This window comes from Sceloporus occidentalis, unplaced genomic scaffold, assembly GCF_023333645.1.
Source record: "Sceloporus occidentalis isolate IW3139 unplaced genomic scaffold, rSceOcc1.0.p SCAF_10, whole genome shotgun sequence".
NCBI lineage: Eukaryota > Metazoa > Chordata > Lepidosauria > Squamata > Phrynosomatidae > Sceloporus > Sceloporus occidentalis.
Genome location: NW_028316990.1, coordinates 36,390,571 through 36,406,283, shown reverse-complemented (window position 1 = coordinate 36,406,283; position 15,713 = coordinate 36,390,571). Strand labels below are relative to the sequence as shown.

Here is a 15,713-nt window from a genome sequence, read left to right as displayed (position 1 = left end):
ATTCAACTTGGTATCTTTGTACTTTAAGATCTTGTCTAGTTCTTTCACAGTTTCCCTTCCCAATGCTAGTCTTCTTCTGATTTCTTGACTACAGTTGCTGCTCTAATCAATATTTGATCCAAAGTATGGGGACTCTTTCACTATTTCCATTTTCTTATTATCTAGGATGAATTCTTGTAGATTTTCCATGGTTGTTATTTTTCTTAATGTTCAGCATTAAACCTATCTTGGCACTTTCCTCCTTGACCTTCTTCAGTAATTCCTCCAGGTCTTTCTTGGTTTCTGCTAGCAGAACTGTGTCATCTACGTATCTTAGGTTGTTAATGTTTCTTCCTTCTGTTTTACACACAGTGTACAATAGAAAACATTTTTGTTCCCGTTCTTACCACCAACCCTTTGTTCCATATTCAAAATTACCAAAGGAGATTTAAATCACCACTTAACCTACATGCAAAAGGAAGAAAAAAGCCAGTCTATTCCAAACATGTAGTGCAAATAGCAAAGCAGTTAAAAATGTTTACTGGCGCTGCAAATTAATTCTTGTATTTCACAGTACTCTAGACGGATTTGAGGGGCTTCTTTTTAGGTGAGCACAGCAATGTGACAGTTGTGTTCTCATCTGTAGGCTCATGTTCAGAGTGTAGTGTTTGGTAGTTTCCCACAGCACTTTGCCACAGAGTTTTGCAATATCACTCAAACATATGGATTGAAGTTTCACTAAGGTGGTAATGACACCAAGTTCTATTTGTCCTGTCTATTTGAGCAATGTGAGGCTGCGAAGATGCCAGACCCAGTAATGGGCTGAATAAAGTCAAATAAATCTGAATCCTGACAAGATGGAGGAATCACGCGGATAGATAGTTCCTATGCACCAGAAATCAATGTCCTATCCATTTAATTCACCGGAAGAGGTAAGTGTACAATTACACAGTGCTTCTTAATCCAAAACCATCAGTAGAGATTCATGTGGCTTTAGTAGGTTATAACACCTTTTATCAGATTTGTCTTATTTGCTTTTCCTGGGAAGGAATAGCTTAAATATAGTGATCCCTGCTTTGGCTACCTCCAGTTTGGATTCCTGTCATGTAAAAACGGGCAATCCTTGAGAACACCTCAGAAACTTAGAATCTGGATGGAATTATCTATATGTTACACCAATTCTGAAATACTGTAATTACAAAGGTTGCTTATTTAGTTCCAAGCCAAATTCAGGGTATTGGTGCTGACCTTCGAAGGCTTAAATGGTTTGAAACTCAAATATCAGAAGCAAGTCTGTTCTCCCACATCCATCCTACATTAAAATAATCAGATGAGGCCTTTTGTGGCATTTCCTCATTAGTAGAGATGCATTATGCATCTGAAAAAGACATTAAACTGTTGTAGTGCCCAGCTCTGAAAATCCCTCTTAAGGCAAGTAAAATTAGTGCCAATATGGCATTCCTTTCAAAAGCAAATTAAACATTGGTTTGGTGCAGGCATTTCAAAGTGATTGTATTTAAACTGCTTGAATAGTTCTATAATTGTTCTGTATTATAGTGATATTTATTTCATTACTCTTTTAAATATCAAATGACTGGTTGTATCATTTGTAAATTTTTAAAACAAGTAGGTATATTACCTGCTATACTTTCTCTGACACATAGAACACAGCTCTTAAATCCTCATAAACTGCAATCAGATTCTCAGCAGACACAGAGGTTAGAAATGAAATCAAGGACAATTAAACAGAAATAGAGAAAGTTACAATTATAAATGACTCTGAGAATCTGGCACTTTTTTCTGTTTGTAGAAATTTCAGGATGACACAGACTGAATCAAAGTAAGATGTGAACATTGGAATCCTCCAACAGCAGCACTCCGTCCTCTTGCCGATTTGTCTATGCTATATAAATGATAATTTTAGCGTAGTTACATTAGGCATGACTGTTTGCCTAGAAGTGGTTTTGTATGAAAAGGGAAGAGGAGGGGATATATGCATGCTGGAAACATCTTCTCTTTACAGCATGCTGAGTACTCAGGTTCAACTATATTTTTAGAGCATCGTCTCACATTTAAAGGGAGGAAAAGCCACTTGTACTACAGCCTTTTCCACTTGCTGGCAATGAAACGCAAAAGTATAAGAACTCACTTGTTAAGACTTGTGCCACCATTCTGTTTGCAACAGCCAGACACCCTGGCATTTTCATGAGCAGGGCATGAACATGATGGCCCTCATGGCTGTATATCCCCAGCACCTGTTAAACTCACAGAAACGGTCTTCTGCATGTGGAGGTCCCCCTTCCCTTGAACGATTAATAACAATGAGAGCAACGGGCATGGATCCATTCAGTCTGGTCAACCCAAAAGAATAGAAACGTGAGAAACATCCAATTTCATGTTAGAACACTTAGTGTAATAAGCAAGGCCCATCAAGTGCACTGAAGTTTTAATCGACATAAAATGGTGCTCCCAGAAAAATGTCATCTCTCCACAGCATTGACTTCAGTGACCCATTCCAATATCTTACTATTATTTCTTTCTTCCCTTTCTGGCAACTCCTCAAAGGCAATGTTAGAGATGAGTGTAGAAGGGTGCCCAAGAGTCAGGAAGAACCTCTTTTGAACAGACTTACTAAGTGGCTTTAGACAAAGTAGCCTCTCTCTGCATCATCCTCTTGTCTTCGGTATGACTCCGAAGTAAGTAAGGATTGCTTTGGAGGTACTCAAAAGAGGAGCACACCTTTTAATATGCATGTAGTCACTGGCATCTCCAAATAAAATAAGCAAGTAAGAACCCAATATAGATGAGTACAGCCACTGCTAGTTTGAGTAGAGTCAGCTTCCCAGAGCATAAAAGCCTTTACATACTTGTGTTTACAGACCACTACAGAGTATGAGAGCAAGGGCAATACATGAGGTGACAGGAAAGGTAGAATAAGCCATAAATTTAACAATTATAGCTAGTCAAGCTATATAAATTATGGCTCTTGCTGAAAACTGTCCTTAATATCAAGCAATAGTATCAGCTGGGAATTAATTCTCCATGACAGATATTGAGAGCACCATCTAATATCTCAACTGTTCAAACACTTTTCTTTCAAACCAGTCCACAAGCTCCATTTTTCAAGTGTTGCCTCAATTATCTTATAACTCATTAATAAGATGGAGATTTTTTTCACGAAAGTAGATTTAGTCCATATCTGAAATCAGGAAACAGAAAAACCCAGCCTTTATTCCAAGGTAGTTTCAACAGCGACAAGCAGCAAAGAGAAATTCACAAAGAATAGCTCTGTTCCTTTTTAATATTTATTTTTCCCTTCCATATTCAGAAAATCCCACTGTGATGTGACAGCTTGTTTTACATAGGGAAGCTTGCAAACAGCCACCATGAAGTTACATTCTCTCTACAGCTCATAAATCATAGCTAACAACTGAAAATTTACAAGCACCACAAATGCTCTCATGTTTTGGAACCCGCCATCCTTTTCCTATTGCTTTTGAAAACAGAAAACTGCACAATCTGTGAAACACATGGTCCACACTTCAAAATGTTGTCCTTGTTGTTGCATGCCCTGGTGACCTTGCGTAAGTTGCATGCTCTCAGCCTCAGAGGAAGGCAAAGGCAAACCCCCCTCTGAACAAATCAAGCCAAGAAAATCCCATGATAGGGTCACCATAAGTCAGAAACACCTTGAAGGCGCACAACAACAAACATCCCATACACTGGGTGATGTAAAGCAGATGAATAGTTATATTATCAGGACCCAAATAACCTGTAAAAGGTTTGTGTTGGTTTCAGCAACAATTTGTACCCCCCATTCTCAAAGTTCATCTCCTATGTCTCCTGCTCTTCGTAACAGGAAAAGTGTCACACCTATTATGTGAAACTAACTGTACACTATTATCATTACAATAAACACTTGTTACATAACCCTCCTCAGTGATATCAGGCAGATACATTGGTTTAGTCCACCTCTCTTTCCTCCCCAATCCCTACTAAATGAGCATTGGAAAGCTGGCCTCTCTGAACTGATATTACAACTCAGCTACCGAATGCTTAATCTCCCATCAAAATGTTTGTGTTGGAATCAGTTCTTGCCACTTTCACACTATCTTCCTGACACACTTGGATGGACAGCCAGAGTCCTTCTTAGTAATGAAACAATTTACATAAGAAAAGAGATGAGACGGAAGGCCTGAGTGGCTGACACAGCGGCCAAAAAGCTAACATGAACTAAGAGCATCATCTCAGTTATGTTCCCCAGCAACTGGATTCCAGATGCACAATGCATGGTGGCCATCATGTTGTTGGGTTCTGACATCTGCTGAACCCCGACTTCTTGGGGTTTCCTTGGAAAGTTTTTTTGGGGGATTGCTATTGCCATCCTTTAAGACGCTGGGATTTGAACCCTCACCTCCAGAGTCCAATGTTCAAACCACTACATTATGCTGACTCTCTAGTAGCCATCATGACCAGTATCCATTGATACTCTTGTCAACACATGACATACCAGTGTTTGTATTTAACACTTGACGCAAAGCTAGACCAGCTAGGCCATTTGTATTCCACCAAGCCCTCTCTCCCTTTGCCAAATTTTGAGCAACCAAAACCACTAGCAGGCAGGTTGGAAAGGAGACTGCATTGGCGGCCTTCTCTAATGTACATTGCTAAGCCAAGTACGTAGTACAAATGGAAATGTGATTATAATTTCAGCCGTCGCCAGTGTGATCCTTATCTGCCAAGAAGAAAACTAAGGGAACTGTAATGATAACGAATGAATTTCATTTCAGCAGCAGCCTCTGTGCTTTATTAAGGGTCATTCACAAAAAGACACACAGCTTCTCCTCTGCCCTCCTTTTCAAGAAAAGAAAGATTCTTATCAGACCCGACTCAGAAGAGACACCATGGTCCTGAGTCCTCAGAATGCCTCACCTACTCCTCTATAAGAAAGATGCTAATCAGACTGTGTCGCACAATAGAGTGTGGGGTTTTTCCCCTCCCTTTCATTTCGCAGCAAAAGAAGCAGAGATAAACAACCCACAGGGAAAGCATTGTGTGATTAAGCCCAATTAGTGAGTTTCTCTCTCTCACTTCCAGCCACCAAATGGCTGATGATGAACAGTGGCTACATGTCAGGAATAAACTCTTCTAGAACATGGCCACGGAGCCCAGAAAACCCACAAAAAACTATGGATGCCAGCCATGAAAACCTTTGACTTCACAGTGGCTACATGCCTCATTCCACCCTCCAAAAATAATGAAAAACTAACGTGATTGCATACAAGTTTCTCTGTTGCACATCAGTTTACTAGTGGTCACTCAAAGGGGCAAAGAAACCCATTGTGAGAGGATGCTGCATCATTATTTCTTATTTTGATATCTCTGTCTCTCTTCTACAATGGAATCCAAGTCCCCATAGGCAGAGTTCCCAGGTAACCTTCCATCCAAGCTCTGAGCACAACCAGACTTGCTTGGATTCAGCAAGGTGGCCACATCATGCTGTCTAGCATCCGTAGTTTTGCACCACCAAACTATTACTTAAGAGAAGGGAAAACAGCATAAGGCTAACCACAGCAATGGTTTCATATCATCCAGAATGAGTAGATCCATTTTGGCAATTAATTTGAACTGCACAGTCCATTCAGGATGGAGAAATGCATTCTCCCTGTGCATTTACATTAATCGATACAGGCACCATTTCTTGTAGTTCCTCTCAGAAGGAAAAATTAGCCAAATCCGCTAGCTGCTTTTCTTAATTGGTCTCAGCCACATCAGGAACATGTTCCTGAAGCCCTGTCAGCCAGCAGTCAGAACACAGAGGGAGCTAGGAAAGAAAAATGCTAATATCAGCAGCTTTAGCTCTAGGCAAAAGAAATAACATTTAAAAGAATAAGCTATTTCCAGTGTCCAGTGCATGTAACTGGTAATCTGCATGGAAACTAAGCATTCACTAAACAATGGCCTGAATTCATATTACACTGATATTTCCTTTGAGACACTGGGCTCTTTTTCAGTTTGTATAGAAGAAAGAAATATTATGTCGTCGTCCCCCCCCCCCCCCCGCATTGAACTACAAACTCCAATTTACTTTTAATATTATATTAGGCACATACATGGGAGCTGGTGCATATATTGGTCTGAAGATGACTGTCTACAATTCAGTTAGGATTCCATTGATAATCTTCATTAATATCTTTCCACTATAAACTCTTGGCACAAAACCTAAAGTCAACTTTCTGTGAATACAAGCTTCATGACTGTGATCCAGACTTACAAACACTACCGGTACGTAATACTCAGTTCCAAACTGACCATACTCTTTTAACAAAGCCACTGTGTGATTTTTCACACAGTGAAATCACTGTATGATTTCATCCCATCCAACATACCATAGCTTTGATAAACCACAAAGATTTCCCTTCATAGAACAGAGGCAGGTTTACTCCTGAAAGTCAATGCATCATGGCAACAAAAGCCCTCCTGAATAAGAGTTCAGATTCTTGTTAAGGCAAGAAATTGTTCTCACTAGCTAAGCCCCATTGAAGTAAGGAATCCACAATTTCCGTTACAGCAGCAAAGCTAGACGTCTGCTTTCTCCTCAGGCTGTTTATCAGAGAGCATGGAAAACCTAACCTACCTACCATAACCCCTGCTGATATATATTCTACTACATGAAGACCAATAAAGTACAAAAGAAAAATAATGCAGCGGTTTTCCCAGTCTGTTCAGTAAAAGTATGCCATCTAGTGGATAATGACTTACTTCCATATGCATAAGCTGCCTTTAAGATTGTTGGTGTGTGTGATATACATGCATTTAGACCTACTGATCATTACAAGGGGGCAATCTAAAACTAGCTATGCTATATTCATGAAAGCCAGCAGACATTGCAAGTAAGGTGAAAAATCCATTGTTTTTCCAGCAGCGTAACCTTCTGCATAAGGTTAAAGCCGCGTATAGCATGCCTGTGTATGGTGCAGGCATGCTGTACACCAAACAGATGGAAGATGACTAACTCTGGGCCACTAAATCTAGAACCGAAAGTGACAGCAGTTACTGATCAGAAAGAAATTGGGTATGTTAACCTCATATGGTTGAGGAAACACTCCCAGCTTCACAAGGCTCTCCAGATGAGACATCCTGATAAGGATCACGGGGAAATAGTTCAAGGACCCCAGGCTTCTACTTGTCCACAAAATAAAGCCAGTGGTAAAAAGCCTAGATTAATCTCAGAGTAGAGGATTTTTAATTATCTCAATCCACTCAAGGCATGCTTCTAAGAAGAAATGTTTTTCTGAAGAACAAATTCCACTCCTACATGAAGAAATCCATCTTGGTAGTGAAACTATGCTGCAATCAGAATTCTCACTAACTTTTAAATCAAGTAATCCAGTCTTAAATGAAGAGATTATTTGTTCATAGTAAAAAGAAGTCCCTCAGTCTCATTTACTCCCACTGTGAAATTACTTCATTAAACATTAACAGCATGAGATAAGCAAAGGCTTGACTCACTTCCTTGCTTTTGCTTATCACAATGAAGTTTGGTAGACAGGACATCAGGGACTCAAAAGCATCAGTCCCAAAAATTCCATTATATCTAATGCCAAAACACTTAATGTGGCAAGCAGTTACTCTAAGCAGTCCCTGTGCACACAATCGAGTAACTAAAGAACATATTCTGGTAATGTACAAGTCTCCCTGCTGGAGAATGTTTGCTAATACACAGAAAAAATCACTCTGCAGGAATCCCTAAGATGAACTAATCTACATTATCCTCAGAGTCTATAATGTAAGATCACATACTTTATAACTACAGTACTTAAATTTTAGTAATCTCTACCTATAATCAAATCTACAGACAGCAACATAAGGTAGCGCACAGCCTTATCTTCAACAAATGTTTCTACTCCCCTTCACCAGAAGCCAAGCAAGCTTTAAAAGCTAGGAACTGAACTAATTCCCCATCAAGGCTGACAAATGCTGGCAAATTCAATACGCCAGTGAATTATCAAAAATACAGCATGGGTTACAACCTGCATGTGGTACAGAAGGGAGGAAAGAGGAGAAATAGTGGGCTCTTCTGCATAATAGTGATCAAATTGGAATACTCTGGTGGCCCAGAGTTTTACTGGCACCCTTCACTTACTTGATATCCAAACCAGTGCTCTGATCCAATTTCTCCCAAGTATTCAACTTTCTCTGAAGTTTCTGAAAAGGGAAAAAAGGAAAAGTGGTTTAGTTAACAAAAAATCAATATAGTTATATCTGAATTTACAGATACCTTCTTCATTCACCATTCTGTAGTTTACCCATTTCTTTTTAGGTTCTTTATCAACATGTACCATTATACTTCCCAAGTGTAAAAGGTACCCTCTGTGTACAATCTCACAAGAGCCTCAGATGTTATTCAGCACAAGGACCGTTCATTTTATAAAATATCTATGGATCCTGTTGAGAGGTACTAGCTATACACTGACAGGGAAAAAAGACAGGACTCCCACATCTCCATAGACAGAGAGAGTGTGACTTGCCCAAGATCACTCAGTGGGTTTCCATGGCTGAGCAGGGATTGAAAACTTTAGTGCCCTACTAATATGGAGAAATCAATGACAATGATCAAATACTCTACCTAGTCTCACTTAAGAGCAACAATGATCGGTGTGTAAATTGCACCCTCCTTCTCCTACATGAACCAAAAGCTAACATCTCTATCTAATTCTCGACTTCCAGGGAAAAAATACATGCAGTCTTAAAATAAAAGCTGTCACAACGGTGATGAGTCTGCTGCAGAAACATCAACAATACACAGCAGTCTTGTCACATTGATTTTTTAATTCTTTCCTCGTTACAAATTCTTGGATAAGCCTAGTGGGCTGAAAGGTCTGGAGAGGTACCAGAGACACAGTCTGCATGTTAACACTAGAAATTTAATTCAGAATGATTCAATGTTAAGAGCAAGACCAATCCTCCAAAATGTATGGCTGGTTACAGACTGGCACTTTAGTGCGTGACGAGCACACACTAGGGTTACAAAAGGGCGGTGCTTCCGCACCGCCCTAACCCTAGTGCGTGCTCGTCACACACTAAACGGCGGCGGCCCTTCCATACGGCCGCCGCCGTGAGGACATCACAGCTGCGCCACCTCTAGACGGGGCGGTGCGGACGTGACGTCCTTGCTCCGCGCCAGGGCGCTTAGTGCGCCCTGAACACGGAGCAGGAAGGAGCTCCGTTTCGGAGCTTCTTCCTGGTTTAGTCCGCTGGGCGCAGCCTTCAAACAGCTGCGCCCAGCGGACTAAAAGAGAAAGGGGCCAAGCGGCCCCTTTCTCCTTCTCCCCGCCGCCGCGGGGTGTCCTTGAGGCTTGAAGCCCCAGGGACACCCCTTTTCAGGCTGCGGGGAAGCGGCGTTTTGCTGCTTCCCCGCAGCCTGAAAAGCGGCGGATCGGGGCCTCAGCGGCTGCCGCTCTACACACTGAGGCCCCGATACACCGGGGAAAGGGGCGGGTGCAGACCGCCCTAAATGGGCGGTCTATAACCCGCCTATGTTACATTATTGAGGCCTCACCTCCTTCTCCAACTCCAAAGTCACCAATTCTGCTTGAACCTTCTCATAGCGTTCTAGTTTCCTCTGGAGACCCTCCACTTCTTCTCTGAGCAATCCATTGTTTTCTTTCATTTCCCTGAGAAGAGAAAGGTGAACATCCTGTTTAAGATACCTAGTTGTGTTCTGCAAATCAAATGACAAACCATCTATTACAAGTTAAAACCAATATGAGCACTAGGCTATACATCAGGAATAAAAAGGTATGATTTTTGTCTCTTGAATTCAAGATATTAAGATCTGAAGATAGATCCCAAAACACCAGCAAGTGGACAGGAAGAGAAAAGACAAAACATACACCATTCCCACTAAACATGACCATTTTCTTCTTCTAACCTAAGGTAAGCATTCTCCTCTCTAAGTTGCTGCAGCTCCCGCTCCATTTTTGGAAATTGTGCCAGCTCAGTCTTCATGTTCTTCACAATTATAGCATCTTGTTCTTGCAATGAGAGCTTTTGTTCTAGATCCTGGAAAACAAAGTGCCAAAGGAACAATTAAAAAAAAAACTAGCTCAAAAAATGTCAATTTGAAATCTTTGCAGTTCTTTTTACATTTAGTTTCAATGCCTAGCCAAACCAACAAGTTCACATGTAAACAGGAGCTGCATCTGCACTGCAGAAATAATGCTATTTGAAACCACTTTAACTGCCATGGCTCAGTGATATGGATCTGTAGTTTGTTCTGGCACCAGAGCTCTCTGACAGAGGATACTAAATATCCCACAAAATGATCATCCCAGAATTCCATAGCACTGAGCCATTGCAGTTGAAGTGGTGTCAAACAGCACATTTCTGCAGTTCAGATACAGCCAGAGCACAGAAGAAGTATCTTCAAATAATTCAGATCAGTTCCATGAGAAAAGAAAAATGTTTTGTCTACCTTTCCTTTTCCTGTTGAGTTTATGTTTATTTCTTAATTACATGGTGAAGGAAGAGGTCGATGTTCTCCTAAAATCAGTCTGCAAGATCAGTGCTTCTCAGGGTACCTGATGTGGAGGGCTGTCAAGTTTGCTAGGGATTGATACTACATTTGAGACCAATGGCTACCATCATTTGTTTCCTGGAAGGTCACCAGGAACTGAAACCCAAGAGATCAGGGATCGGCACCAGTCCAAGAATCACCGCTTTGAGTGAGACTACACTACAACATACTGACATTTATTTAACCATGAGAAAAATAAAAGGCTCTCACCTGAACTTTCTGTTCCATCTCAGTCAGAAGCTCTTCCCTTGCTTGCAGAGCCTGAATTTGCTGACTGGCTTCTTGCCATTGTCTGTTGGATGTGGACATAAGATATCAATTTGTTATATGCAAAAGCACATTTCAAGCCACAAATCCACAATTTACACACACAGTTGCAACTGAGTTCGGCACACTGAACCAAAAAAAGAGATTTTATATGTTTTACAATTCCCCAGGACCACTTCCCATAGTACCCTTTCAAGTCATGTAAATATTCTCCCCTGGAATCTTGCATATTCAGTACCATGTGTCTAAAAGACACAGATTCTAGCTGGACCCTGTAGGTATGGTTCACTACCATGATTTCAGATAGTCTAGCATAGTGCACTCTTGGTTGCACTGGGCTACAGAAAAGGATGGTTTGAGAAACTGTCCTTGCCATTCTTCTCATTGTGCATTTAACTCCAAGGACCATGCAGAAGGCCCATACCAAATAAACCAGCTGGGGCTGGGACATTCTTGGCAAGATTGGTTCAGAGGAGGTTTGCCATTGCCTTTTGAAGCTGAGGGCATGTGACTTGCCACAGGTCACACAGTGGGTTTCATGGCTGAGCTGGGAATCGAACCCTGGTCTCCAGAGTCGTAGTCCAACACTCAAACCACTATGCCATGCTGTGTCTCCGCAAAACAGACCACAGGGAGCCAAGAACATGGTCAAAATGCCTTCGCCACCTCACAGAGGCATTCAGAAATATTTTGTGGAGAGGTCTCCACAAAAAGCTGAAAGAAAAAGCATTCATTTCCCCTGAATTAGTCTTCCTCAGACCCATCAGTTTATCCCAATCCCTGATGGAGAGAAGTTTCCGAGCATTTCTTCTCCTTAAAGTTATTTCCATTTCCTACTTTTTATTTTGTTTGCAGTGAATCAAGTTTTCAGCACTACACATCCTGATCAAAGCAGCCCTTTGAACAGCAAAAATCAAAAGCTGTTGAAACTTCTTCTTTTTTTCCTGAGTGACACCAGCTGCCAAGGACTAAAGGTTTTATTTCCTGGCAGTTGTTAATCCCCTACTCACTTGTGTAGTACATCCAGCTGTTCCGTCAGCTCCTGCTTCTCCGATTCTTGGCTCTTCATTTGCATCTCCTGATTCATTAAGTTCCACTGCAAATCTGCTATCTTCCCTTTCAGCAAACTGATTGTCTGAGAAAGAATGCACAAATACACCACTGGGCCGCCAAACTGGGTGCTGAAGACAACAAACTGCCTCTGATCAAATATTGCCGATGAAAGCAAAGAACCCCTAATTCATAATCAGATCTTTAAAGTCATCACCTCAGAACAAAGACAAAGTCAATGCTTTGCGCTCTCATCTGTCACCCTTACTGTCACCACAAATTAAGGGAGTAACCTCAAGCTGGCATGCAAATAGCAAGTTTCAAAGTTAAGGCTCTGCATCTACACAAGGACTCATCACAGGGATGCAAATTGCTCCACCAGCACCATATGAATGTTTTCTCTGCAGCTGAATTTCAAACAGAGGTGGCATAAATTCTCCAAATAGATAACAGTGTTTAAGTTTTCAAGGGAGCTGTACAAGCCACAGTCTTCAAAACTACGTTATGTGCAGATCCAAAGGATCTGAATTCCCATGGGGCCTTTGCTTGCAAGGAAGTTACTTTCTCTTATTTACCGACACAAAAGAGAATCTTGTTTACAATTACTTATTCTCTCGCTATATTCTTTGCCTACATATACCTTTTTTTCAAGATCAACTCTTGCATAGTAATGTAGAGTGAGCCCTTAGTGTCTGCTGGGGTTTTGTTCCAGGACCACCTATGGATACCACAATCCATGAATGCTCAAGTCCCATTATATACAATGGCATAGTAAAATGGCATGCCATGGATGGCAGAATTCCATGGATGCAAAATCTGTGGATATAAAGAGTCAGCTGTACATTTAGTTATCCATATCCATCCCAAAAGCACATACGGATGTTTAATGTGCAATTTTACAAACAAATGTTGCATCCAAAATACTACAGACAGATCACACCAAAAGTATCATATCTCTAACAGTTACGAAACATGCAGAATAGCAAGCAAGAATAGCAACTAGAGAATTACAAAAAATATGATTAAGTTCAACAAATTACAACAATTACCATAATTATTGTTGCATAACCCAACATATCTACATTCCAATTTCTAGTTGTCATTAACTGGCCTCAAGTAGATCCATCTTATGGTGAACCTGTGGATCAGACATTGCCAGTCCTAACTATGCTCTACTGCTTCTGCTTAGGTCCTAAAGATTCAGGCATAACCTCCCAGAATGAATCCAGCCATTGGGCATGTGGTCCTGCTCTTTTTCTGCTACTTTCTACCTTCCCTAGCATTTCTGTCTTTTCTAATGAGTCATGCCTTCCCATGATGTGGCCAAAATACAATAGCCTCAGTTTTGTCATTTTCGGCTGCCAGGGAGAGTTCAGGCTTATAGAAGTCCAAATTCTGCTTCCCACTAAATGAAATGCCCTAGAAAGAACTAAACTATTAGGCCCTAAATACCTCACTGCAGTTAGCTGAACTTCTCCAGAGTTATAGATCATGAAACAATTGCTGCATTTCAAATGTTGATGCTACTCCCCAAAAGCCCATCGCATCCTGTAATCCTTTCCTCTTGTTGTGGTCTTCAAAAAACGAACTCCCAATTCCATCATGTTGCTGTCTGATCAATAATGGAAGCTCAGAGCAAACCTATTTTTGTTACTGCTTTTGAAAAATGCTCTCTCTGATCTAAAACAACTTCCACACTTTCTATCACTCAAATGTTCAGTAGTCTTCTGAAGTCAAAATTTAAGCACTGCAAGCAGAATGCACATCCATTACTGTGTGTCACAACTTTAACACCTATCAGTACCAACCCCCATCTATGCTCAGAAATACATAAAGTATGGAATTAAAAGATAAACTGGATCAGTCCTACCTCATTGGCTTCAGCCAGTTTCTTCTCCTTCTCTTGCAACTTCTTATTCAAAGACTCTGTGTTCTTCTGGCAGTTTTTGTTGATTTCAATTTGTTCCTGAAGCTTATTTTCCATCTCCATTTCTCTTTCCTGACACTGCTTGATGCGTTTCAGGAGATCTTGATTACGGTCAGCTTCCCGCTAGAGAAGGGAAAATGGAAAATCAAAATAGACTTAGGAAACACAAATACACTCCATATAGGCTTGTGAGAAATAACTCACAAGGATGTCCACCATACAAACTCTTTTGAGTGAAGCATTGAAGCTTTGAAACCTTGCATTGTGTGTTTTGTGCATTCTGGGTGGCGAATAAAAGGTATCACCATTTTGTGCATTTTGGATTTTGTTATATTAGTGTCAGGACATTTAAGATAAGATTCCCTGTGAAAGTGTATCAGTATTATTAATAACAAAAACTGTCATATTCTGCACGTCCTGTTTAATTTCGGTTGCCCCACCAACATGCAAGTTGTGTATATATACCCAAGGATCGAACACTGTACTCCATCCATTTGAGGAAGTGGATTATAATCCACAAACGCTAATGCTAAAATAAACCTCTTCATTTTAAAGGTGCCAGAAGATTTTGTTATATAACTGTAACAGTCTAAAACAGCGCAACACAAACACACAGACACTCGAAATTCTGCTGATAGATTTTATTCAAGCTCCAGCACTGCCATCATTTATGAATTCCAAAAGTATTTCCAGCAGCTTCCATTTGCTTCCAACTCAAATTGATTAACGCTCATTGGAAAACGTGTAGCAAATTGCTCTGCTAATCAAAGCAAAACAAGCTACGGATTTACATACTAAGCAAGGATTATGCAAAGCAGCAAGAGGTTCCTAAAACCTTTATCCACATGACTCCCAAAATGCAGAATCTGAGCAGGGTAATTACCACACGGCTGGATTAGTGCTGCTCCTGGTTTATTTTATTTTGTGTATGAGGGCTTTAAGTGTTTCTGTGACTGACTCAGCTAGATTCGGGCGTTGAATCGGCACTGGAATAATCCGCAAAATCACTTGATCCAAAGTGGAAATAGGACCCTCCTCAGCTACTTGTGTTTTTTTTTCTTAGCCACAACAACGATCCATCTTCAGTTTATTTTATGATGTAAATTTCTAAAGCATTTTACAGGATGATATGCATGCTAACCTTTTATATGTGCCCAAAACCTAAACCTAAACATTGCATCATGGATACTAGTAGAATTCAAAGATATAGCAGAATCAATACGTAGAGAGATCTTGTAGAAGCTTTGAGACTAATTCAAAGAAATTGGCAGCAAACGTATCTACACCAAACGCATCTGAGGAAGTAGACCGAAGTCTACAAAAGCTCATGCTGCCAGTCACACATACTAGTTACCATTTTAGCAGATTCTAGATTTATTATGTATTCTGTCTTGAGACAGAACGCCTAAGGTTATCCTGCTCTAACTTCCCAAATGTTCAAGGCTAAGAGATGCTGCCTTAAGACTATTCTGTGGCATATGAACATCACAACCGCATGGTCCCAGAAGAATACCACGGGACCAAATCAACCAGATCAAATCAGCCCCGGTCAGTAGCAGACTCACCTCAAAGTTCCTCGCATTTGTATTAGCCTCCTTCTCAAGTTCAATGCGAGCCCTTTTGTGACTCAGCTCCATTTGCATTTTCTCTCGTTCCACCTGCAGGAGCCGGGCCCCGGAGTGGATTTTTCCGGCCTGATCCTCCAGCTGATCCATTGCCAAGGAAGGAAGGAAGGAAGGAAGGAAGGAAAACATGTCATGAATTGTACTCCCACGACTTTTCAGTGCAGTTTCTCAACCCCTTTTAGGAACGATGCAAGTTTCAGCCTTTCCTTTTGCCCCCTTTATTCCAGCCGGAGAAGAGCTCAGTAAATTGTGAACATCAGCAGCACATGATGCTACATCACTGCTA

General features: G+C 40.9%; 1 protein-coding gene across 2 annotated transcripts in view; it reads right to left on the bottom strand.

Moving 5' to 3' along the window:
• Positions 1–15,713, bottom strand: part of LOC149306482 (mitotic spindle assembly checkpoint protein MAD1-like) — a 366,682-nt gene that overhangs the window by 347,123 nt on the left and 3,846 nt on the right. For both annotated transcript variants that reach the window (XR_016282433.1, XM_089539539.1), the window contains exons 3-9: positions 15,368–15,508; positions 13,746–13,925; positions 11,836–11,960; positions 10,769–10,850; positions 9,914–10,044; positions 9,542–9,656; positions 8,126–8,187 (exon numbers count right to left, since the gene is read on the bottom strand). Coding sequence is in view for 1 of the 2 variants with exons in the window: in XM_089539539.1 (XP_089395665.1) it covers positions 8,126–8,187; positions 9,542–9,656; positions 9,914–10,044; positions 10,769–10,850; positions 11,836–11,960; positions 13,746–13,925; positions 15,368–15,508 (836 nt within the window). In the remaining variant the exon portion in view is untranslated. The remainder of the gene's footprint in view (positions 1–8,125; positions 8,188–9,541; positions 9,657–9,913; positions 10,045–10,768; positions 10,851–11,835; positions 11,961–13,745; positions 13,926–15,367; positions 15,509–15,713) is intronic.